Source organism: Cucurbita pepo, chromosome 8 (genome assembly GCF_057944985.1).
Source record: "Cucurbita pepo subsp. pepo isolate OVF chromosome 8, ASM5794498v1, whole genome shotgun sequence".
Taxonomy (NCBI): domain Eukaryota; kingdom Viridiplantae; phylum Streptophyta; class Magnoliopsida; order Cucurbitales; family Cucurbitaceae; genus Cucurbita; species Cucurbita pepo.
This window is the reverse complement of record NC_141805.1, coordinates 306,751-327,679: the sequence shown is the minus strand read 5'-3', so window position 1 is coordinate 327,679 and position 20,929 is coordinate 306,751. Positions and strand designations below refer to the sequence as shown.

General features: G+C 35.7%; 5 protein-coding genes across 8 annotated transcripts; 1 reads left to right on the top strand and 4 right to left on the bottom strand.

The window, feature by feature from the left end:
* Positions 1 to 1,836: 1,836 nt before the first annotated feature.
* LOC111801007 (membrane-associated protein VIPP1, chloroplastic) lies at positions 1,837 to 6,113 on the bottom strand. The gene is made up of 11 exons (XM_023684958.2): positions 5,824 to 6,113; positions 5,004 to 5,125; positions 4,799 to 4,909; positions 4,464 to 4,528; positions 4,306 to 4,387; positions 3,996 to 4,070; positions 3,510 to 3,580; positions 3,331 to 3,413; positions 3,080 to 3,144; positions 2,609 to 2,683; positions 1,837 to 2,219 (listed from the first exon to the last, which is right to left on the bottom strand). The coding sequence occupies exons 1-11, from the start codon at positions 5,960 to 5,962 to the stop codon at positions 2,109 to 2,111; spliced, it is 999 nt and encodes a 332-aa protein (XP_023540726.2). The 5' UTR covers positions 5,963 to 6,113; the 3' UTR covers positions 1,837 to 2,108.
* A 1,287-nt stretch (positions 6,114 to 7,400) lies between these two features.
* On the bottom strand, positions 7,401 to 9,161 carry LOC111799670 (DNA-directed RNA polymerases II and V subunit 8A). Its single transcript, XM_023683105.2, has 5 exons — positions 9,108 to 9,161; positions 8,694 to 8,782; positions 8,339 to 8,496; positions 8,044 to 8,135; positions 7,401 to 7,757 (listed from the first exon to the last, which is right to left on the bottom strand). Exons 2-5 carry the CDS (start codon positions 8,764 to 8,766, stop codon positions 7,646 to 7,648), a joined length of 435 nt encoding a protein of 144 aa, XP_023538873.1. The 5' UTR covers positions 8,767 to 8,782; positions 9,108 to 9,161; the 3' UTR covers positions 7,401 to 7,645.
* Positions 9,162 to 9,664: 503 nt separating this feature from the next.
* LOC111800422 (uncharacterized) lies at positions 9,665 to 10,250 on the bottom strand. Its single transcript, XM_023684107.2, has one exon. The coding sequence runs from the start codon at positions 10,178 to 10,180 to the stop codon at positions 9,665 to 9,667; it is 516 nt and encodes a 171-aa protein (XP_023539875.1). The 5' UTR covers positions 10,181 to 10,250.
* Positions 10,251 to 10,377: 127 nt separating this feature from the next.
* LOC111800421 (uncharacterized) lies at positions 10,378 to 14,707 on the bottom strand. The gene is made up of 10 exons (XM_023684106.2): positions 14,470 to 14,707; positions 13,621 to 13,777; positions 13,369 to 13,543; positions 13,172 to 13,242; positions 12,060 to 12,197; positions 11,882 to 11,973; positions 11,505 to 11,776; positions 11,279 to 11,364; positions 11,047 to 11,148; positions 10,378 to 10,829 (listed from the first exon to the last, which is right to left on the bottom strand). Exons 1-10 carry the CDS (start codon positions 14,577 to 14,579, stop codon positions 10,668 to 10,670), a joined length of 1,365 nt encoding a protein of 454 aa, XP_023539874.2. The 5' UTR covers positions 14,580 to 14,707; the 3' UTR covers positions 10,378 to 10,667.
* A 2,009-nt stretch (positions 14,708 to 16,716) lies between these two features.
* Positions 16,717 to 20,875, top strand: LOC111800611 (putative GPI-anchored protein At1g61900). 4 transcript variants are annotated; one of them, XM_087126040.1, is made up of 8 exons: positions 16,717 to 16,974; positions 17,846 to 17,987; positions 18,302 to 19,156; positions 19,370 to 19,615; positions 19,721 to 19,735; positions 19,852 to 19,992; positions 20,077 to 20,144; positions 20,640 to 20,875. In XM_087126040.1, exons 2-8 carry the CDS (start codon positions 17,951 to 17,953, stop codon positions 20,694 to 20,696), a joined length of 1,419 nt encoding a protein of 472 aa, XP_086982166.1. In that variant the 5' UTR covers positions 16,717 to 16,974; positions 17,846 to 17,950; the 3' UTR covers positions 20,697 to 20,875. The 4 variants fall into 4 exon arrangements, with proteins under 4 accessions (XP_086982166.1, XP_023540156.2, XP_023540157.2 ...); XM_023684388.2 differs by having other exon boundaries at positions 16,718 to 16,974; positions 20,097 to 20,144; XM_023684389.2 differs by having other exon boundaries at positions 16,718 to 16,974; positions 17,830 to 17,987; positions 20,097 to 20,144.
* Positions 20,876 to 20,929: the final 54 nt, after the last annotated feature.

Sequence of the window (20,929 nt, the reverse complement as noted above, 5' to 3'; positions counted from 1 at the left end):
GGTGTTTGATGATATGTGTGAGAGAAATTGAAGTTGATATATGGTTGTTTGATGATTTTGTTTGGAGAAGTTGAAGTATTTATAGGTGAAAATTGAAATGAAAATGGAAATAGGTGGGAGGGTTGGTGTTTGAATGGGCATTGTTGGTGGGAAAAGAGATGTTAGAGAGAGTAGTTACGTGTTGACCAAGGAGTAAAGACATTTACTTGGTCTTGTTCTTGCTATGGCGTTTTACTCTGCAATTGATCTTCAAGCTCGTGTATTGACTGTCGGCTATTTCCAGGTACTTTCTTCTTCTTACTTGATGATTCAAGTTACAGAACTGCTACTTATTGTTGAATGTTGATGCTGTTTATGCGTTGATCAATGTGGAAAGTTTATGCTGTTTGTGTGTGAATCTGTGGAATGTTGATGCCGTTTGGGTGTGAATCATCAATGGCTTTTATGTTCTGTTTTGTTGTGTAGTGTAGTGCTGTGTTGCGTGGGGTGACTTTGGTAGTTTTGTCAAACCAAAAGGAGGATTGTCATCGTTATTATTATATGAAGCTTTTTCTTATGGTCAACCACTGAATTTTGGTTGGTAATTGAATAAACTATCAAATAAAGTTAGTGCCCAGTCAATGGTAAATTATGTTAATTAGACAGTTGAACATTAGGTTCAAATTCGAGAATTCTTTTTAAACTTTTAATTGGACTTTTGATGCTAGGCATAACTCAGCTGATATATATGTATTCTTGATAAATAAATAAAAAATTAGAGGTTTAAATTATACCCGTGTCCAAAAAAACATAGGCTTATGCCCATCCCAAGTTTAGTTCATATTCATTTAATTTACTCCGTTCATGTTTTACGTTTATGAGATGTTAAATCAAAATTATATTTTACTTTTTGGTTGAATTAAAAATTTGTTCATATGATTTTATATATATATATATAGTTAAATCAAAAATTGATGATTATGATTGGCTAAATGTTTATAGATTATATTTATGCTTGGGTAAAATATAACATTTAAAATTAGGAAGACTAAATTGTAATTTATTTTCAAATCATAAGCAAAAATAGTGTTAAGATCATAATTTTGAATTGACTTCCGGTGATGGCATTGTAGTTTGAACCGACTGCTCATAAAGGGAAAATTAGACAAATTGAAAATTCTTGGTAGGGATATCAAATAATATTCCTTTAAACTATGTAAAAGATTTATATGGGTCAAGCCTAACAATTCCTTGTGGGGGGTTTTTTAAATTTATTCCTTTTGATTTCCTTTTTTCCCCTTTAAAAAATATAGTTTGAATATTTTAAAACCATAATATATAAAAAGAAATAAAATAAAATAAAATAAAATAAAAAGGCGTTTTTTGAGATTTTAGATGGGAAACATGTTTGAATTTAATTAAATGTTTGAATATTTGAATTGACCGACTCCTTTTTTTTTTTTTTTTTTTTTTTTTTTTTTTCTCCTTTTAATTTTCTATTTTTCAAAATAGAAAAAAAGGGGAAGAAAAAAACTTTAAATGAACTATGCAAAAGTTTGACTACAAAATTGGATGAGTTTGTAACTACCCAATACAAGAAATTGACCCCCAAAATTCTGGCTTTGTTTTTTAGAATTTGAATTTGAATTTGAATTTGAATTGAATCTTCCATATATTCCTTGAAATTTCTGATTGGACCATGCTCTTAGTGATTATAAAACATGTACCACAAAGTCAAACACCGTACATTTCTGTATTCATAATATAGTTTTTAGAAAATTAGGATCGGGTTTTTTGTGGTTTGAAATAATTTCTTGACTTGAGAGATCTGATAAGAAATCCAAGAGAGGCCAAACCTTGTCACCAAAAATACAAATAAAAGTTACTTGATCAATGTTCAGAAAGTTGTGTGCAATTTAACTTACAAACAACATTTGATCCCCACAGATTCATCAATATATAACCCATTGCACCTCAATCCAAAAATTACTCTCTCATGTAGGCGTTTAGCTATACAAAGTTGATCTGTTTGGAACCTTTTCTTCCTGTACACTGTATTTCTAATGTGAAATGATGCCAGTTACTAGCATGAAAATTTGGACATTTAAAGTTCTACTGATTTGGCATCTCTACAGTTCTCTTGCCTTTTGTCTCAGTAGATTGAGTTCCGACTCGATCTCGGCATCACGAACTGGCAATGCGCTGCCAGAAACAGTTCTTCCTGGTGGAAGTTCTCCTTTCTGTAGAAATAGAGAGGATCCCATTGTTAGGTTCAAATACTGAAGGAATGTTTGAAATTGTACATACATACTAAACTTTCCCATTTAATTGCGGAATAAGCTAATCTTCTTTTTGCTATTGATTTGAGTCAGGAAGCTAGTGAAATGGCTGAGCAGATTGTCTGACTCCATAAAGAAGTTCAAGATCATTTGGAGAAATCAAACTTTAAGTATAAGGAAGCTGCGCAGAGAAGCATCAATGAAAGAAAACTTTCGAGGAAGGCGATCTTGTTACAGTTTATCTACGAAAGTCGAGGCTTCCATTGGGTTCCTATTCTAAGTTTCATTCTTAGAAGATCGAGCCACGGTCAGATATAAACTTATATATAAAGAGTGGAATATGATTTTACCTTTGAGCTTCCAGATAACTCTCTCTTCAAGTCCGCTAGCTCGTCGTCAACTGATGAGCCCTCCAGCAGAGCAAACTACAATATAGGAAATAGCTGAAAGCCAAAATAAAACAGAGCTGTGCAGCCACGTGTTTTAAAATGTACGTATCAATTGGAAACTCTTGAGGACGATACTCGAACACTCTCTATCACTATATTAAAACTTGGCACGCACACTTGAGGTATTACAAAATACGAAACAATTACCACCTCCCACTCGTCTAAATGCTACCCCTCTCTCCTCATTCCTTCATAAAGCAAATCCCTCATAAGCTTCTTGAAGGATTTACTCAGACTCAAGAAGCTTTTACAAAAATCTTAAAAGGGGACAGGTAAGAGAAATGATACTTTCTAGTTTCTGAATTTAAGCTCAATAGAGCAGTTAATAAAATCAAACACAAAATAGATTTGGAGGGAAAGCAGAACTGTTACCTTTCCTTCAAGATCATCAGCAGTTAACTGTCCAAGAGCTTCTGCTTGAGACTCCATTGCCAAAACTACCAAGATGTAGAGGAAGATAATCAAACATAACGAGGAAGCCAAGAAGGAGATCATCTATCCATAAGTAACATATAGACAAGAACCTCAACAGTATGAAAAAACTACAACGAAAATATATTTAAATAAAGTAATATTAGATGATAAGAAAGTCTATGCTCGACTAAAATATTTCATTTCCTTACCTTTCTCCTCCATCTTCTCAAAAGCAGAAAGAGCACTGCTTGTGTTAACATTCCCCAACATTTCACTTACTTTGGTTGCAGTCCTAAGTCCATGGAAAGGTGGTATCAGCAATCATCAACAGTAAAGGAAGATACTCGAGAAAAAAGAGTTTTTTTAACAATCTGACTAAATCACAAACTTTGCAGACTGAGCACGTGCTTTGAGCGTGTCTTTCTTTGACCTCGCCTCTTGTATCTTGCTCTCTAAAAGCTACAAAGAAAAGATTCAATGGTAAAATTGAATTCTATAGGCTTAATTATCCTTGTTTTAAAAGCTTAAAGTTAGAATCATACTAATGTTCTATAATAACTTGTCTCTACCAGTTTCTAATTCTAGCTACACTAGGAAAGTAATAGGGATCTGCATTATCTCAACAAAAGGAAGAAGACTAAATCTTCTCAATATCTATAGACTACAGAAATAACATTAACTGTTCTTTACAGCATTCTTTCATAGCTCCAACAGAAAGATGGATTTCCTCATACTCGTTTACCCTTACGATTAATATTTTTACATGGCCAACGAATGTAGTGCAAGGGAATCTCGGCTGTATCCTTAAAAAACACTTAACAAATCATAATTTTTTCATGTGATGGTTAATGGAAAATACATTAGAACTTCATACCCGAGTATTAGCAACAAGATTTTCCACAACATTCTTCTGCTGATCAAGTTGAGCTTTCAAAGCACTTGCGTTATCCTGACGGTAGAACACAGTGATCATCGGTCAGAATATATCATAAATCTTGCCAAACAGAATTAAAATTTCGAACTTAAAATTGCTTCTAATAGCATACCTATAGGAGAAAAAGTAACACGAAATAGTTCCATATTGGACAAAAGAATTTAAGAGGTTTCTTCAAATTGGTAAATACCATTCTTGTTTATCATGAAATATAGGAATCGAATCTGACAACGAATCTGATCTAACTTACAGCATAGGATTTGCGCCTCTTTAAAGCTTCCCGAGCAAGATCATCATCTCCCTTTTGAAGAGCAAATTGTGCCTTTCGATACCTACATTAAAACTAGAAATGAAAGGTGTATACCTATCGCTTCACTAAGAAAATGGAGAATGGTTATAGATTTTTACCAATCATCAGCAGCTTGCTGTGCAGACTTATACTTGTTTTCCAAGCGCTTTTGAGAAGCTAGTACCTTCAAGAATAAAAGTCCATTTATAAAGTCCATTTTCATAATTTTAATTGGTTAAGTATGCATGCCAACAAATGAAATAGATGCCTCATTATTTTGCTTCCTTGTATAATTTTCCTAATAACATGCATCTTCTAATTCCCTTTGAAATATGAACAATTTATAAAGGAAAGTTGAAAGTGGAGACACAGCATTACGGGCTAAGAAGCAAAGAGCAATGCCAAGGGTAAAGCAAGTAGAGAAAAATGATAAATACAAGATTCTGAAACTTACCTGTGCAGTGGCTTGACGCATCTTTGTCAAGTCATCATTCATTTCAAGCACTGTCTGCTCCAGAATTTTCTCCGGATCCTCAAACGAACTTATAAGTGCATTAGCATATGACTACCTCATGAGAAAGCAAGCGTCATGGTTATCCTCAAAGTCCGTGAATTCCAAAGATTACTAAACGAATTGATGAAACAATTGAAAGTACTACCTTAACAACCCTTGCAAAACGATCAAAAAGGTTCATATGAGCACCAAGAGCACCTCCACGTCTGCCACCATGGGATCGATTAAAATGTAAAGACTTCATCCATGTAATTTGTAAGGTGTGCCCTGCAGGGAAAATTATCATTTCCTGTTAGAGTAATTAAGCACACAACTCGTACAAGTTAAGTGGAATTTGATTAATATTTTAACTTAGTTTCTATTTGATCCTAGGTTGTCAAAACTAACACTTCCATTTCTACTTAATCCTTGAAGTTTCTAAGTGCCTTGTTTAGTCTCCGAGGATTGAGTTCAATTTCTAGTTGGACCATGAGGTTTGAAATTGGTTTCTAAAATGATCAAAAGCCTTCTAATTTGAGTTCTAAGTAAATTAGTTGCTTATATCAACTATATCCAGCTAGAAGTTCCCCTAACTCATTATAAGATAGCACAATGTTGCCTCATATTAGCCAATCAGCTCATTGATCCTAGATTAATGTTGTAAGAAGCCTACGCCAGGAGGTAATCCCAATCTCAAATTGAGGGACACAAAGCGGTCACGCTGGCCAGCATTTCCACTAAATATTACAGGTTCTTAAGAAACCTAACTCTAGAAAAAAAGAAAGGAAGTATGCATAGGCATTCAAAAAAGGGAACCCCGCTAAAGGAATGTGTACCAATCAAGTAAAATATGCCCTAAGGAATAATTATAAAATGACCGTGTCACCGATGCTCACAGAGAAACATGAAAGTTAGGAAGGGATCACACCTCCGCCATTAAATTCAACAAAATGGAGAACGGTAAGCTAAGAGCAAGGGAAACGTACCTCCGGCATTAAGGAAGGACGTCCTCAAGGGCTTCGCGGCAACACAGAGGGTGGAAGGCTTGGATGAAGAGGGTTGAGATGAAGAAGAAGGAGGTGAAGCCAAAGCTAATCCGGTAAAAACGTGGGTTTGGGCAGCCATGAATGATCGAACCCAAGCAAAAATGTTGCAGAAAAGAATCGGAATGGTGAAATTGTGTTGAGTTGAGATAGATTGAAGATAACAGGGGATCGCTTGAGTTCCACCTCAGCCTCATCAACCGGCCAAGCCTGCCCAATTCCAATAATTCAATCCCAGCTCGATTTAAAGTGAATTAATCAAATTTTAAATGAAAATTTATAATTATTAATAATTATCAGATAAAAATCATAAAATACCATAATTTTAAATTAAATTCAATAAAAATGGATATTCAATACATTTTTTTTAATTTTAAAAATTAATTTTTTTAAAAACTAGTTAAGTAATTGATATTGAGAAGCTAATTCAATCAGCCCAACTAAAACTCCTAGACGTTGATGTAATGAACCAAATCCAAAGGCTCAATACCTAAATGTTGAGGTAATGAACTAAATTTAAGGGCTCGCGTCCAAACAATAACAGGACTTTGGGTTCAAATCGAGCCTCAATTTTATAGGAAATTACGAGGGTGAGTTCTTCCACTCTTTTTAGATTTTTTCCCCAAAACAACACTCTTCACTTTTTTTTTTTTTTTTTTTTGTCCGGCTTAGATTTTCATTTGAAGTTCTTTAAAAAAAAATAATTACTTGAGAGATTTAAAATTTTGACATTTAGGTGAAAAACATAAACTTATTACATTTAAATTATGCTTATGTTAGTTGAATTATATACCATATGCTCCTTAAAATGTGATGTGACATTGAGTAATAAAGATTTGAATTTTTTTTTTTCTTTTACCTTGACTCACAATTTTTTTTTTATTTTTTAAATATAATTCCATTAACTTCCGTTTAATATATATATATATATATATATATATTTTTTAAAAAAAAACATCGAATTAAAATGAAGAAAACTATGATTTTGTGACATATATATACCATAATTTTATTGAGATTGTACCAAAAGATGTTAGAAAGAAACATAATGAACAGTGTAAATCAAAAGCGCACAAGAATATATGATATACGGCATGTATGAGTATGCATACAAAAGTAAATGTAAAACGTGCAAGAAGATCGAGCTAAGAATAGAAATGAGAAGACATCTTTTTACGTTAGTCATGGCAGCAAACATGCCAAATAAATCTCTAGTAAGAATTTGGAACGGGATCAATTTGAGCATAACTCAAGATGTTATCAGATATCAAACTCGCCATCATACTGAAAGCAAAGCCTAAGATGAAATCAACTGACCATTCTCAAAACAACTTCCATGCTTGATCCCTATATTTCTTAGTTCTCTCTTTGAAAAAAAAAAAAAAAAAAAAAAAAAAAAACCTTTGTGCTACTAGTCGATCACACGAACCTCAAGAAGGCACCACAACAACGACCATCCCTAGCACTCCCTCAGGCGTGTAATAAGAACTCGATTATGATAATTCAACTACCAAAAGGCATGGAAAACGAGAGTGATCTTGTGATCATGGTTCATGACATTATTGGCAAGATTGAAGCGATGATCAAAACGTTCAGAAGATAAGATCACACGCCTAATCTTTCATCAAATACAGATCTCAATTCGACACCGAGAATACATAGGTTTCTACATGTTCACAGTTCTTATATGTTCTAGAGAGAGAGGCAATGTCGGGAGCATTTATAGTAAAGTAAGTCATCAGAGTTCAATTCAAATGACAGGGCTTCACACCTTCCTGATGAGAAGAAACAGCCTCTGGTCAAGTTCAAACTTGCTGCAATGCGAGGGATCCCCCTTCAGCATCATCAGGAGCCCACCAAAAGAAGCATCTATTTCCCTGGATTCAGATGAAATACTCCATTCAAGATAAAAATTCAACCGGAAAATATGTATCATCTACGTTCGTAAACTGTTCATAAAAAGAAACTAAAATGGATTTATCACCATAATAGCCATTTATGGTAGCCATCACAGACAGGAGAAGATGCTCAATGACACATTCTTGCTCAAACATAGATAAAATATAAGCACAGGAACGTCAAGCTCTTGCTTCTTTCATGGCTCATGCAATAGAATTGTAGTATTTGAGAACAAAATTGTTTAGAGGAAGTTATAACACGTACGCTTTACCACCATGCCCAGAACTTTCTGATATTCTAAACAGCTTCCCGTGCATGACATATTCATATCTGTCAGCAAGCGACTTCCTATTACCCTGTTACACAGGATAACAATTCAAGCGTCCAGACTGCGTAAGACCAAACTAATAATTGAACAGAGGAAGACACGAATATAGTCGACGGAAAACAACCAATAGCCAGTCATGACAATGAATGCAAAAACTATGGAAACTCAATATTCCCTAATTGATTGAATGTTTCCTGTTACAGACTATAAATCACTGGAAGAACAAGTTACCTGAAGAAAATAGCCTGTGTCAGGGGTTCCATCAAGATTCAGAGTTGGAGCCAGTGCCATTGAAAACTTCTCACCTTCTTTCAAGTTGTAGATTTCTGTATTAATGTCCAGATGCATGAACATGTCAAACTTCTCGCTCTTTGCCTCTATTCGAGTAACTGTTGGACAGATTGTGAAAACACCAATGTCATTTGCTTAACTGTGTTGAAAAGTTCTTTTAAGAACTATACATGACTTGTATTCAAACATCATAACTAGGGGAAAGGAGAATTCCACAACTTCTATGCACATCAAAGGGGTAAAAGAAGAATCTGCATGCAAAAGGGCGAGAAACTATTTTACAAAAAAAACGCACCTTTATCAAACTTTTTGCCATCTGGGTTTAATCGCTCGATCTTAAAAATATCATCAAAGAGAAGCTCAACCATCCTTACAACAGCAACCCTGCTTCACAAAGGTTAATGCAACCCAGAAAAATTAACAGGGAGATAATGGAAGTTAACAAACAGAGTTATAATAAGAGTATGCCCATCAAATAACAGAACAAGTTCAGCAAAGAACAAAGAAAACAAACAGAAAACAGTGCGTTAAGTTAGTAACTGAAAGCATTAGATTAGGGCTTGGTTGGAGATTTCACAGGTTCGCATCTAAAAGCGAAATGGAGCGAGAAGACATTTGTAGTGGTCAAGAAGTTAATCGAGATATAGTAAACAAAAGGAATTAAAGAACAGATATTCAAGCAAGATCAAGGAGAAATTAAGCAAAATACCTGAATTGAGGTCTGCAACTTGAAATTGAGTGCTACAAAGGTTTAGAAAGGGTTTACAAACGGGAGATGATGACCGAGGAGTGAACGAATATGGAACAATAAAAACCCTAAATTATGGTTTTTAAAATACGCCTATTTTACTTCAATTTTTACAACATTTTAAATCAAAATACATTCAATTACAAACCATAAATTGCTATTATTTTAAATAATTATAGTTGAGTAAAAATTCATATTAAAGTTCTAATAAATTATCTGTTTACAAACTAATTTTAATTTTAAAATTTATTGAAATAAACATAGACTAAAATTAAATATTTGAAAACCTTTAACTTTATTACTATTATTTTAGAAAATTCAATAGAAATTAACTACAAATCATTTTAAAAAATAATAAATAGTTATTTTAAAATTGATGTCAATTTTAAATAATACAAAAATTAATTCTGAACAATTAAAAAATATATAAAAACTAAAATAAAAGGAGGACATAGTTTTATTCCATATTTAACCTTCAACAAAAACAAGTAATTTACAAACAGCATCCACCGCTCCGTTTACTGTCCAGACAAGCCAAGGTACATCGAAGTCGCAACGCCAAGCGCGTACACTGCAATCATAGTCCCAACCAGGTCCTTCCCCGACCGAGTCACGGCGCCGATTCCCGCGATTCCTGCAATTCCGACCGGAACTCGAAACATCACTTCTTTACTGACATTCTTCACTACAGCCTCTGCGAATAGCTCGATCGCCCAACGCTTGAAGCGGATCGGTCCTAGGGTTTCTTCGTCTTCACGGTCTGCGTCTTCGCGATTGACGGCTCGCAGGGCTGAGTCGACCTGTTGCCGAGTCGGAGGAGAGGGAAGCCACTTGGAAATGAGTGGATGAGGGCGGACGGTGGTGAGGAGACGGTGGAGGTGGTCGGCGGCGGTGCAGAGTTGGTAGGGGAAAACACCGGCGTATGCGTGCTGCGTTAGGTCAAGGCAGTGGGAGAAAGTGGAATCGCAGGCTGAGTCGAAATCGGGCGAGTTCGAAAGTGAGTTCTTGACTCGTTTTGAGGCTGATATTCCCATTATCCTTCTCCCTCTCTCCCGCCCACCACTCCACCAGTTCGGAAAATATCAGAAAGGTAAATCCTTTTATATTTGAATTCGTTTGAAGTATCTAAGCTTGGTCTGCGACATGTTTTGAAAATCAATTAAATTTTGTCGTTATCTTTTTGCATTTATGATTGCAAAAATTCATACAAAATTTTATGAGTATGTGAGGATGAAGATCAATCAACCATCTACTCTTTGACAGAGAATTTCATTTATATCTGAACAAAAACGTTTTAACTTTACTTTGCTCTGTCCAAATACAGAAATCTACAAATAATTGCTGGGGAAATACAGACGATACAAGGGAGGGATGATGGTACACGCATGGAAGAAGATTTGAAGAGTTTTCATACACAAGCAGAGCAGCAGAGCAGAAACCCCATTGGAGAAAGAAGAGAAAAGGAGGGGAAAATAGGTCAACTTTCCAAGCGTGAATGAGAGTGTGTAGAACGAATCCCATTCAGCTAACAAGGTGTCTGGGTGAATTGTTGAACATACTGTGCCATATGTATGCTCTTGAAAGCACCATCTCAAGTTCTTGATGGGTCCAATTTTGAGTTGGAACATGCTGGAGAAACATCACCAGTTCTTGGAAATCAAGTTTCTGCAGCTCTTCAGACCACTGAAACGAAGGGAGAAGGCTAATTCAGAAACAAGATCTACACAAAATACTTTGAACAGAAACTCAAGTGGGTGAAAATGATATGATATTGCCCTACTCAGAGGCATCAGAATCTTTGGATCATTGCAGTGATGCTTCAGTAATGAAAACCATTCAAACCATTTACCTCAGGTTCCATTCTAGAATTGGATTATCAAAACAAATTTGATATCCTTACCGTCAAAAGAAAACTGGCAAATATGTAGACAAGGAAATCTGGCAATGAGTCCCCTTCCGCAAGATAAGTATCCCATAACCGGGTAACAAGATGGAAAGGAATCTGATGGAACAAAACAATATCATCAACATTGAATTATCTTAATTGTAGAATGTGATTTGGTTTTAATCTATTTCCAACAGAAGTAACTGGAAGAAGCTATAGCATTATGAATACAAAGTTCTTGGCAAACCTCCCGTATCAGAAGACAGTTGAACCACCGAAAAGCGAATTGAAGAAACTCCAGACCCTGCTCCTCCATGTGTCTTGAAACAGGTTCTGGTCAAATTAAGATGCATACAAGATTGGTTAATAAATGGCTTGTCATATCCGATTCTCTAGGCTGTGAGGAGGATAAATTGAAGGAAATTCAAGCATATGGCTTCTACAAAAGAGTCGAGTCCAGAAAGAGAGGTTACCATCAATCCTCCTAACCAGTTCCTTCAACTTAAATACAAGCCGCTGAATTCCCGGTTGTGCAAACGTATAATGATCTTGCATACCATCAAGTAATTTGGATAGACACCAGTAGCAATCTGCCTCAATGTTTGTGATCTTGTCAGGAGATAGATCAGAGATGGACCATTTCTCAACGCCACCTTCTAAGTATTCTGACAAGAAGACAACTAAAAATGGAGTAGCAAGATCATTTATTCCTTGAACATATCCGCTCGCAGGATGTCGAATAGCCCTGGATTGAAAACAATTGTGTAAATGAGATACAAATAAATAAATGGATTCTGGTACAAATCAGTGACATTGCAAGGTCTTTGTTTCTCATAGAAAAATGTCTTACCAAGTATAGAGAATACGCTCCAAAGATTTCTGAACTTGTGCTTGTTGAAAGAAAGTAACATCAGGTACGGTTCTAGGGCAATCAACAGCAATCTAACAAGGAACACATGGTTCAAGGACTGGTAGAACTAGAGAGAACAAGTTATGAAATTCAGCACTAACTCGCAGGCAAGCATTACCTGGCGGAGCATGTTTATCTCATCGTCAGACCGTTCAGTATCAGGAATGTCATAGAATTGTGCAACGCTGTCAAGATATTCAAGCCTCTTTCTTCGTAGAACTCCCTCCTTTCTATCTGAATTAGGTGGTGCATAGCCCTGTTGTCAGTGCATTTTTAAATTTTGGACAAACAGCTAAAGGATTGTATCAGACAAGTTAGGGAAGTCTCTGTGAAATTGCCCTTCTAAGCAAGCTAGATAACAATCGACGTTGATAAATAATGCTCACTCATAATAATAACTCACAAAAATGTTAAGAGAACAAACTGCCATAGAGAGTGAAAAACACAAGCAACCAAACAAAAAAAGAAGCAGAACTCTACAAAATGTAAGAAACCAAATAAAACAATGGAGAACAAAGCGCTAAGTGGAGGAACAAAAATAATCCTAGGAGTAAATCCACTGATGCTAGACCAAAGAAATGCATAATCGGCATCTAAACAATATGCACCTAAAACACTGCCCATAAGACGATTTTTAAGAACCTTGCTTGATTTTAGAGGATTCTAAACAAGAATAGTTCCTTCTCGTAGTCCCGTTTTATGGTCGTCGAGAGGTACATGTAGTCTAGCTTTTCTTGGAGATATGTTGAAGAACGTTCCATTATGAGTCATTTTTCATTTTTTTTAGCTATCCAAGCATTGTGGAAGCAAGCCTACCTCGAGTTCAACTCAACATCCCACTCTGTTCCCCACCCGATGGAAGGGCATGGGGTAGAGCTAGTCAGATGGTTAAATGAATGACGCATGAGGCCCATCTCTATCATCACATTCAATCCAAGCCCTTGGCCACACACGCAAGAAAACTTAGTCATATGAGATCTAGACCCATACCAAACAGTTACTGGCACAAGCCTTCTGTCGTTGGAATTTATAATCAGAATGATCAATTTGAAGGAAAAAGAGCTCTTTGAGAAGGAATATTTTCCTCTTCAGAATACATACATGCATATATATTAACAATTAGCACCATATACCAGTTATCACATGGAAAAACAATGGGGGAAAAGAAGGAAGAAGAAATCCTGCTTTCCGTCAAGCAATCAGAAATTATGAGTATCAGATCCAACTTACCAAAAGAAGTCTCCATATATTTGGGCGCATATATGGCGGAACGCCACTCCAAGCTAGCTCACGCAACTTGTCTACATAGTCAAATAAATATAAGCACCCCAATGCATTAGTGTTCCTTTACCAAGTTTTGACTGTGCGTAGGAATCTTTGAGTTCATGATGGGGGAGGATTATTTAGAACTATACGCATATATATACCTGATATGATTGTTGTTCCTGATAGCAACTTTGTGAACTTCAGGACCCTTGCAGAATCTGTTGCTCTAGCACCCATTATTGGCTTTTGGACTTCTTTAGCAAAATCCTCGGTGTTGGAGGTTGAAGATTTAGACTTACTAACAATTGTATTATTATTCATAATCTGAATATCTTCCTATATTGAAAGAGAGAGTTTCACTATAATGTGTCTTCACATCCAAACTAACATGAAAATTTTCAAATCAGTCTCACCTCCTCAGATTTGGCAATGCGGTTGCTTGTACCAATATCATTATGCGACAAGCTCCTCGAATAATTTGATGATTTTTCTGATATGCTCGAGGGGTCGATCACGTCTGATCTTCTAGTGAGCAATACTTTTCCAGGAATACTGCGGCCTTTCAGCAGCCTGCATCAGAGATGTGATTAAGAATTTATGGGATCAACTAGCGGCATCTACCAAGTGTGACAGCCTTGAGAACATTTAATGAATAAGAAGGTAGACTCCACCAGGGAACTTTTGAGGAATTGAAGCATTTACAAAGCTACAGGATAGCTATCCAATTCTGTCAATATCAAAATTCAGACCAGTCGATATCTGGTTTAGATTATCCAGCTACAAGTGTCAAGAGTTGGGCAGGCTGTTAAAGTCCCTAGATTAAGAGCCCCAACATTATAGTTAAACAAACAGGAAATGAGTAGCAATTTAAATTTCCATCTGCAGTGCTCCCACACATTTCCCAGAATCCAAATGTAAAACGGCATGGAGGCCAGATCGCATCTATGTAAGCCGTAGCTCATATATAAAGATCTAAAGAGCCCATGAAGATTTCCTCAATAATCTAACAGAGACTCCTAAGATTAAAAGCTTACATTATTGAGGTAGCCGATTAAACGTGAAAATAGCATACGAGAAAACGATTCGTTATGAAATTGGAGATCGAAATCTTAGTTGGGCAACTGGATTTCAAAATCGAATGAAGATTCAAGGAAGAGAGACAGAAAAGAGAGGGGGAAGGGAAGGGAAGGGAAGGAAAGTAAAAGAAAGGAAAGGAAATCAGAGATTTGGAAACAAGAATTACGGGGAATTGAGATTGTTACCCTTGAACATTTCTGAGGGTCTGATTGAATCGGGAATCGAGACCTGAGATCGTATTGTCTTTTGTTTGTCGATCTTCGCCGCCGAGAGTGTTAATGCCAGTGTTCTTCATGTTCGCTCAACAGAATCATGCTCCGTTTGCCCCCCCTAATATTTCCTCAACCCCCGACCGGAGGTCGCAAATTATTAGTAAAATTGAAATTTTTACAATAATTTCTAAATTTTCAACTACGATCTTTCCCTTGTTTGGGACACCAAGTTTATACTATTTTTTTGGATATATTTTTAGTCAAGCATCATCCTTATACCATATCAAAATTTAGGTTTGAATTATCTACTCCCACTAAAATAAATTAATTTATGTTTTTTTTTCTTTTCTTTTTTTGACAATTTAATCAAATTTATTATCTGTATAGAACATAAACCGAGAACCATGACTTAGTTTAAGATGGTCGAAGATGTCTATTGGACAAGGAGGGTCGGGATGAGTTCTCCATCTCCGTCTCCGTCTCCTATTTCATACTCGGCCAAATTGTCCATGTGATTTTGCAAGGAACGTGACATAAATTTCTTGTGGAGAATTCGTAGGGATCAGATTCCTCGTAGGAAATTTGATACGAAATAAATAAGATATTTTAATCATGTCACGAGAACTTCACAATGAAATATAAAGTTTTAAAATATTATTTTTAAGGTTTTAAGTTAATTTCTAGCGTGGGTTATGGTGACATTCATATTACACTTTAGAACGAATATTTTAAAAATTAAAACAAAAGTTGAATATTATGTTTTTTTTAAGGTTCATTTATATTTCTCAATTTTGATTCAAATCTTAATATTAATAGTTTTTTTTTTTTCTTAAAATAGGATCTAACAAGTTAGAAAATTTAAGAAAATAACTATTATAAAAATTTAACCAATCAAATTTTTAATTTTTTCTTTATTATTATGTGTATTGAAGTAAAAGTTATTTTAATTTTAATTTTTGTTTTCTTTTTTAAAAATTAAGTTCTCCACACATATTTAAGAAAAAAAACCTAAATTAAAATTTGAAAACTAAAAAAAAATTAACTTTTGGTGGACACGGTGAGAGAATAGGCGAAGCGTGTTTGAGGTACATGAATGAACTGGAACCACATTTTTTTTAGTAGCTCAATTATAAAAACTTTATAATTAAGCCGAGCAATTCTATGCTAGTCAATCTCTTAAAATTTTTTGTAAAATGATTTGTATTAGTTTGTGGGATAGTCTCTACTCTTAGAAGCGATGAGTAAATAACGTGACAATATCGTAAGGGATACAATGATAAATTATTATTTGAAAATTTAATTAAAAAAAAAAGTATGTAAATTTAGCAAATGAATATATATTCAAAATAAACGCTGAATATCAAGAACGAGGCTTTGCTCCTTTTTTGGCTATCCTTTTATGGATGTCTTTAATAATATCCTCTTTGATACTAATTCCACGCGGTTTTTCATGCTTTGCCTTTTTGTATTCTTCGGGATGTTTCGGGCTACATTTCGTTCCTTTTGCTTCCGAATTGCTAATCTCAATCATGTCGATACTAATAAGGAGAATACAAATAAACACGAGCATGCTTCCTTTCGAGATGTCCATTATCGACGACGAAAGTAAGTACAATGATGAGAATGCTTCAAATTTGTAGTTATTTATAATGCTTTAGCTCTTCTATATTAAGCATTTCGTTTCAAATTTGGTTTCGTTTTGTGGTTGACATTTTGTCATCTCTTTCTTTCTATTTGGTTGTGGATCAGATTAAACCCGATGACAACCTCTCTACACGTGATTTGACCGTAAATACAATTTTTTTTTTTTTTTATAATTAAGAGAATGATTATAAAACGAGCTTATTACCTTCTGAGATGGTCATTACTGACAATGAAAGTTCAATGTCTCAAGGAGCTAACGCACGGTATACTTTAGGAAAAAAAAAAGTTAAGGGTATTAACGTAATTTTAACGTTTATATATATATATATATATATATAAAATAAATTAGGAAAGAAAAAAAAAAGTCAAATAAATTATAAAGATATGTTGCAAAGGTCAAACGTTCTTACCCACTCCCCAATGAGGAAAGATTCTCATTGGATTCGGATCCAACAAAGTCCGGATAAGACCCGATATTTGCCGGTGACCTGGATCCGAATGGGTCAAAAAAACCCGCTATTTCCCTTGACCCGGATCCGAATGGGTCCAACAAAGGTAAAGTTTGTGCCTTTTTTTCATTCATTTTGCCACTCCCCTCTCTCCCCTGTACCTACCCTCGCTTTTACAACTACAGGGAGCGGGTAATTCTCCTCCCGGCTCTTTCCGGGACGCCGTCCCCCCGCCATTTTTTCTGATTTGGAGCTCCCATCCCTTCAATCTCTCAGCCGATCGGCTCCCAAAAGCATTTCCGGGTGCTCGGGCTGTTGATTCCGAAGCTCTTGCTTGTTTAATTGTACGGTAAACGGAGTTGTTCAATGGGTTCTTCTTCTTCAGGTGTGTTTGCCTTGAACTGAGTTGTTTTCTGTTTGCTTTTCTAGGTTAAAGGTTGTTATGAGTTCCTCTTTTTCTTCTTTTTAGTGAAGCTCGATTTTGGTGCTGTTTGGTTGTTGTCCTGTTTGGTTGAGCTGTCTTTTTGTTTTCTGGAATTATTTTTCGCGTTGAAGTCCTGTTTGTCATGGATTAGCCATTTAAAGATGCTTACGCCGCCGATTCGCTAGAGCTCTAAAAAGGTTGTCATATAACTGGTTTGTGTATTGAGAGAGAGAGAGATTCATGTGTTGGTTCTGATTGTCTAGGGTTTCTGAATTGTGACTTTCCTGCATTAAATTTTTGTGTGGTTGGCCTTGCATAGTTCGTGTACTTTGGTTTTGTATTGCAGTCTATACTCGACATGTAGCATGTGAATAGTTACTTATTAAACTTGGCATTTCTTCAAGATAATAATCTTTTGAGCTTCACTTTTACTTTTCCAACTTACAATGCAATTCAAATAGTCTTCTCCATTAGATTTGCAATTTCATAGAGAAGTTATCCCTTTGTTCTGATGGGATGTTTGTAATGCCATCTTAATATTTTGGTTCTTATATTGAACTCCACAAGATCAGTTCAGACTTTAGAGAAAGAAGGAATCATGTTATTGGTCTTCGATGTTTCCTGCACGAAGATTGCTATTCGAATCTGGAAAATATGACAATTGAATTGCATAGTATTTGTGATCATCCTGCATAATATGGCAGTAGGTGAATTTATAATGGCTGTTATTCGCTTTAAAGCATGCTAAAATGACGTGATTCCTTTTCCTATGAGTTATGTTGCCTTTATCTTGTGTAGTGTCTTGTCTAAATTTAGAACCCTGTGCTTGAAGGTGGTATTGGCATATTTAATATGCTATAGAGCATTTTTCCATGAACTCAGCAAACTACGATTGGGAATTATTTTGCTTACATCATGTCCTCTGGAGGTTAATGGAATGATGGACTGCTTTCGTACTGTAAGTTATCCGAATGGTAGGTCTGCTTTCCCTGCCAAGGCTGGCCTTATCTTTAAGCTAGCGTGGAATCTATATTTTAGACGACTCTCTTTCTATTGTTATGTTATTATAATTAAGCACTTCTATTTGTTTGACTGATCTTTGAAATATTATTCAATGCGGAGACGCAATGATCAGGTGTACTAAAATGGTGTACATCTAATTGTCATTTCTTAAGTAGTTCAAAATTATCTAAATTTTTCATGATGGCATCTCTTGTTAACGCATAAGTACTTCCTCGGGATAATGGCATATGTGCAATACTGAATGCTGGTTATTACCTAATTTCAGGTAATATGTGCCACCGATTACTATTGTTTGTCGTCTGGATATCCAGTTTTCATGATGGAGTTGTCTTATCTACTTTGGTACAGCATAGTCTTGTTTCTTCCACAAGAGAGCAGGCTCAGTCACCTAGTAGTGTTGTCTTTGATCCTATAGAGATATCACCTGCAGTTATCCCACAATACCCTTATCCCAATGATTCTTTGCCTCCAATGTATCCAACTTTTCCTACCAGATATGAACCAGTCTTAACTGGAAGATGCCCTGTAAATTTCTCTGTCATATCAAATGTTATGGACAAAACAGCATCAGATTGTTCTCAGCCCATGGCAGCACTTGTAGGAAATGTTATTTGCTGTCCCCAACTAAGTAGCCTGCTCCATATCTTCCAGGGTTTCTATGGCTTAACCTCTGATCGGTTGGTTTTGCAAGAGGCAGTTGCTAATGATTGTTTTTCAGATATCATTAGCATCTTAGCCAGCAGAGGAGCTAATCAGACGATACCCTCTCTTTGCTCGGTCAAATCTTCAAATCTTACTGGTGGGTCATGTCCAGTCACAGACGTTGCAACGTTTGAAAAATCAGTTAATGTAAGCAAATTATTAGATGCATGTGATACAGTTGATCCTCTAAAGGAGTGTTGTAGACCAATATGTCAGCCTGCTATCATGGAGGCTGCACTTCAGATTTCTGGAAGGCAATTTTCTATGGATACCAATAGTAACTTGGCAGGGGAGCCGAATCATATTGATTCAATAAACGATTGTAAAAGAGTTGTCTATTCATATATTTCTAGGAAACTCTCCTCCGATGCTGCCAACACTGCATTTCGAATATTATCTGCCTGCAAAGTGAACAAAGGTTAGGTGCTTGTTCATATTTATTGGAATATCAGTTTGTCCATTTTTCTTATAATCTTCTTCCCAACAAAGGTTAGGTGCTTGTTCATATTTATTGGAATATCAGTTTGTCCATTTTTCTTATAATCTTCTTCCCCTTTCCTAATCATAGAATGTGCTTGTCTTAAAGTATTCCTGTTCCATGCCTTATTTGAAACGTGTATGTTCTGTACAGTTTGTCCTTTGGATTTTGAGCAGCCCTCAGAAGTAATTAAAGACTGCCGCAATGTTGCTGCTCCTAATCCCTCATGCTGCAGCTCATTGAACACTTACATTGCTGGGATCCAAAAGCAAATGTTAATTACAAACAAACAAGCTATAATCTGTTCAACAATGTTCGGATCCATGTTGCGAAAAGGTGGGGTTATTACAAATGTTTATGATCTGTGTGATGTCGACTTGAAAGATTTCAGCATTCAAGGTACTGATACTGCATTGTTAATGTAATTTTCCTTCATCGTCGCTGTTTCTATCTTATCTAACATTCCGATTTATTTTGTGCATCGGCATGGCATCTGGAATATAGCCTATGGACAGCAAGGTTTGCTATTCTTACCTGTTTTGCACCTTTTTTCTTTTTATTATAGTGATTGATTCTCTCTCTAAATAATGTGTATGTGTTGAAATTTTCTGTCTTCGTTCTTTTTCGAAATTTAGGATGTCTTCTTCGGAGCCTGCCTTCAGATGTGATATTTGACAATTCCACGGGCTTTAGTTTTACCTGTGATTTGACTGATAACATTGCAGCACCGTGGCCTTCGTCGTCCTCAATTTCTACACTGTCTCTTTGTGCGCCCGGTAATTGATAAAAAGGAGACTAATTTTTGCTCTGTTGCTTGTTACACTTAAAAGTTTGACATGAGAGTTTTATTAATCGACAAGTTTGTATTATACTTGCACAGAGATGTCATTGCCTGCTCTACCAACAACAGAGACTAAGAGAAACCATGGTGGGTGCCATTACTCTACGGACTTTTTCTTTGTGAACTATTTTCCTTTTGATATATTCATGATGGTGGGAAGGATAGGATTAAAGGTAGCTCCATCTATGCTGTGGCACAAGCATGTTAAGCTTATCTTGTCTAGCAATCAAATTGGAATGGTCTTGATTTCATATTTATCTTTCTACAAATCATATCAAACTTGCATTAGTCTTCAAGGATCCTATGTACATTTGCTTATTAGAGATCTGACTAGTATCTACGACGAGTTCGGTATGTCTTTTTAGGATAGTGAAAACATGCTCTTGGCCTGTTTCTCATATTTTTCATGGTATTTGGTTATATTTTCGACATGATACAACGGGCAATGGCTGAATCATTTCTCGGCTTTTTTTGTCTATGATCAAGTGTTGTATCTGTTGTTCTTGATCTGATTTGTCCTGTTTTTTAGCATACATTTGATGCAATGGCTGAGTTGTTTGTGTGAAATGATATAATGTGCAGGCCAGCGTGAGGAAGGATTGGATTTCCCAATGCTCATTTTTTCATTTTTTATTATGATCAGTGCATTTTTGTACTGAGTTAGATCTAGATGAAGATGTTCTGTGGTGTTGTTCAATGTTTGGGGGGCATCTTGGGAATTTTACCCTGGATTTTTGTATGTATATTTTGAGTCTTGTGTATAGTAGTAGCTCTTTATTATTATTATTATTATCATCATCATCATCATCATTTTGTAATCTCTGTGTGTCTCTCTATTGTTGCATGATGTTGGAGGTGAGTTAGATCATTCT

Excerpts from the sequence above, each read along its gene's own strand:
- LOC111800422 (XM_023684107.2), bottom strand. The coding sequence starts at position 10,180 with ATGGGAATATCAGCCTCAAAACGAGTCAAGAACTCACTTTCGAACTCG.
- LOC111800611 (XM_087126040.1), top strand. The coding sequence starts at position 17,951 with ATGATGGACTGCTTTCGTACTGTAAGTTATCCGAATG. Across the intron at positions 17,988-18,301 it reads TACTGTAAGTTATCCGAATG|GTAATATGTGCCACCGATTA; the intron begins GTAGGTCTGCTT and ends ACCTAATTTCAG. Across the intron at positions 19,157-19,369 it reads TGCCTGCAAAGTGAACAAAG|TTTGTCCTTTGGATTTTGAG; the intron begins GTTAGGTGCTTG and ends TGTTCTGTACAG.
- LOC111801007 (XM_023684958.2), bottom strand. The coding sequence starts at position 5,962 with ATGGCTGCCCAAACCCACGTTTTTACCGGATTAGCTTTGGCTTCACCT. Across the intron at positions 5,126-5,823 it reads GTCCTTCCTTAATGCCGGAG|GGCACACCTTACAAATTACA; the intron begins GTACGTTTCCCT and ends TTTTCCCTGCAG. Across the intron at positions 4,071-4,305 it reads AGAGGCGCAAATCCTATGCT|GATAACGCAAGTGCTTTGAA; the intron begins GTAAGTTAGATC and ends TTCTACCGTCAG.
- LOC111799670 (XM_023683105.2), bottom strand. The coding sequence starts at position 8,766 with ATGGTTGAGCTTCTCTTTGATGATATTTTTAAGATCGAGCGATTAAAC. Across the intron at positions 8,497-8,693 it reads TGGCAAAAAGTTTGATAAAG|TTACTCGAATAGAGGCAAAG; the intron begins GTGCGTTTTTTT and ends TCTGTCCAACAG. Across the intron at positions 7,758-8,043 it reads TCTGGGCATGGTGGTAAAGC|GGAAATAGATGCTTCTTTTG; the intron begins GTACGTGTTATA and ends ATCTGAATCCAG.
- LOC111800421 (XM_023684106.2), bottom strand. The coding sequence starts at position 14,579 with ATGAAGAACACTGGCATTAACACTCTCGGCGGCGAAGATCGACAAACA. Across the intron at positions 13,778-14,469 it reads ACCCTCAGAAATGTTCAAGG|GCTGCTGAAAGGCCGCAGTA; the intron begins GTAACAATCTCA and ends TCTCTGATGCAG. Across the intron at positions 11,365-11,504 it reads ACTGGTTAGGAGGATTGATG|AACCTGTTTCAAGACACATG; the intron begins GTAACCTCTCTT and ends TAATTTGACCAG.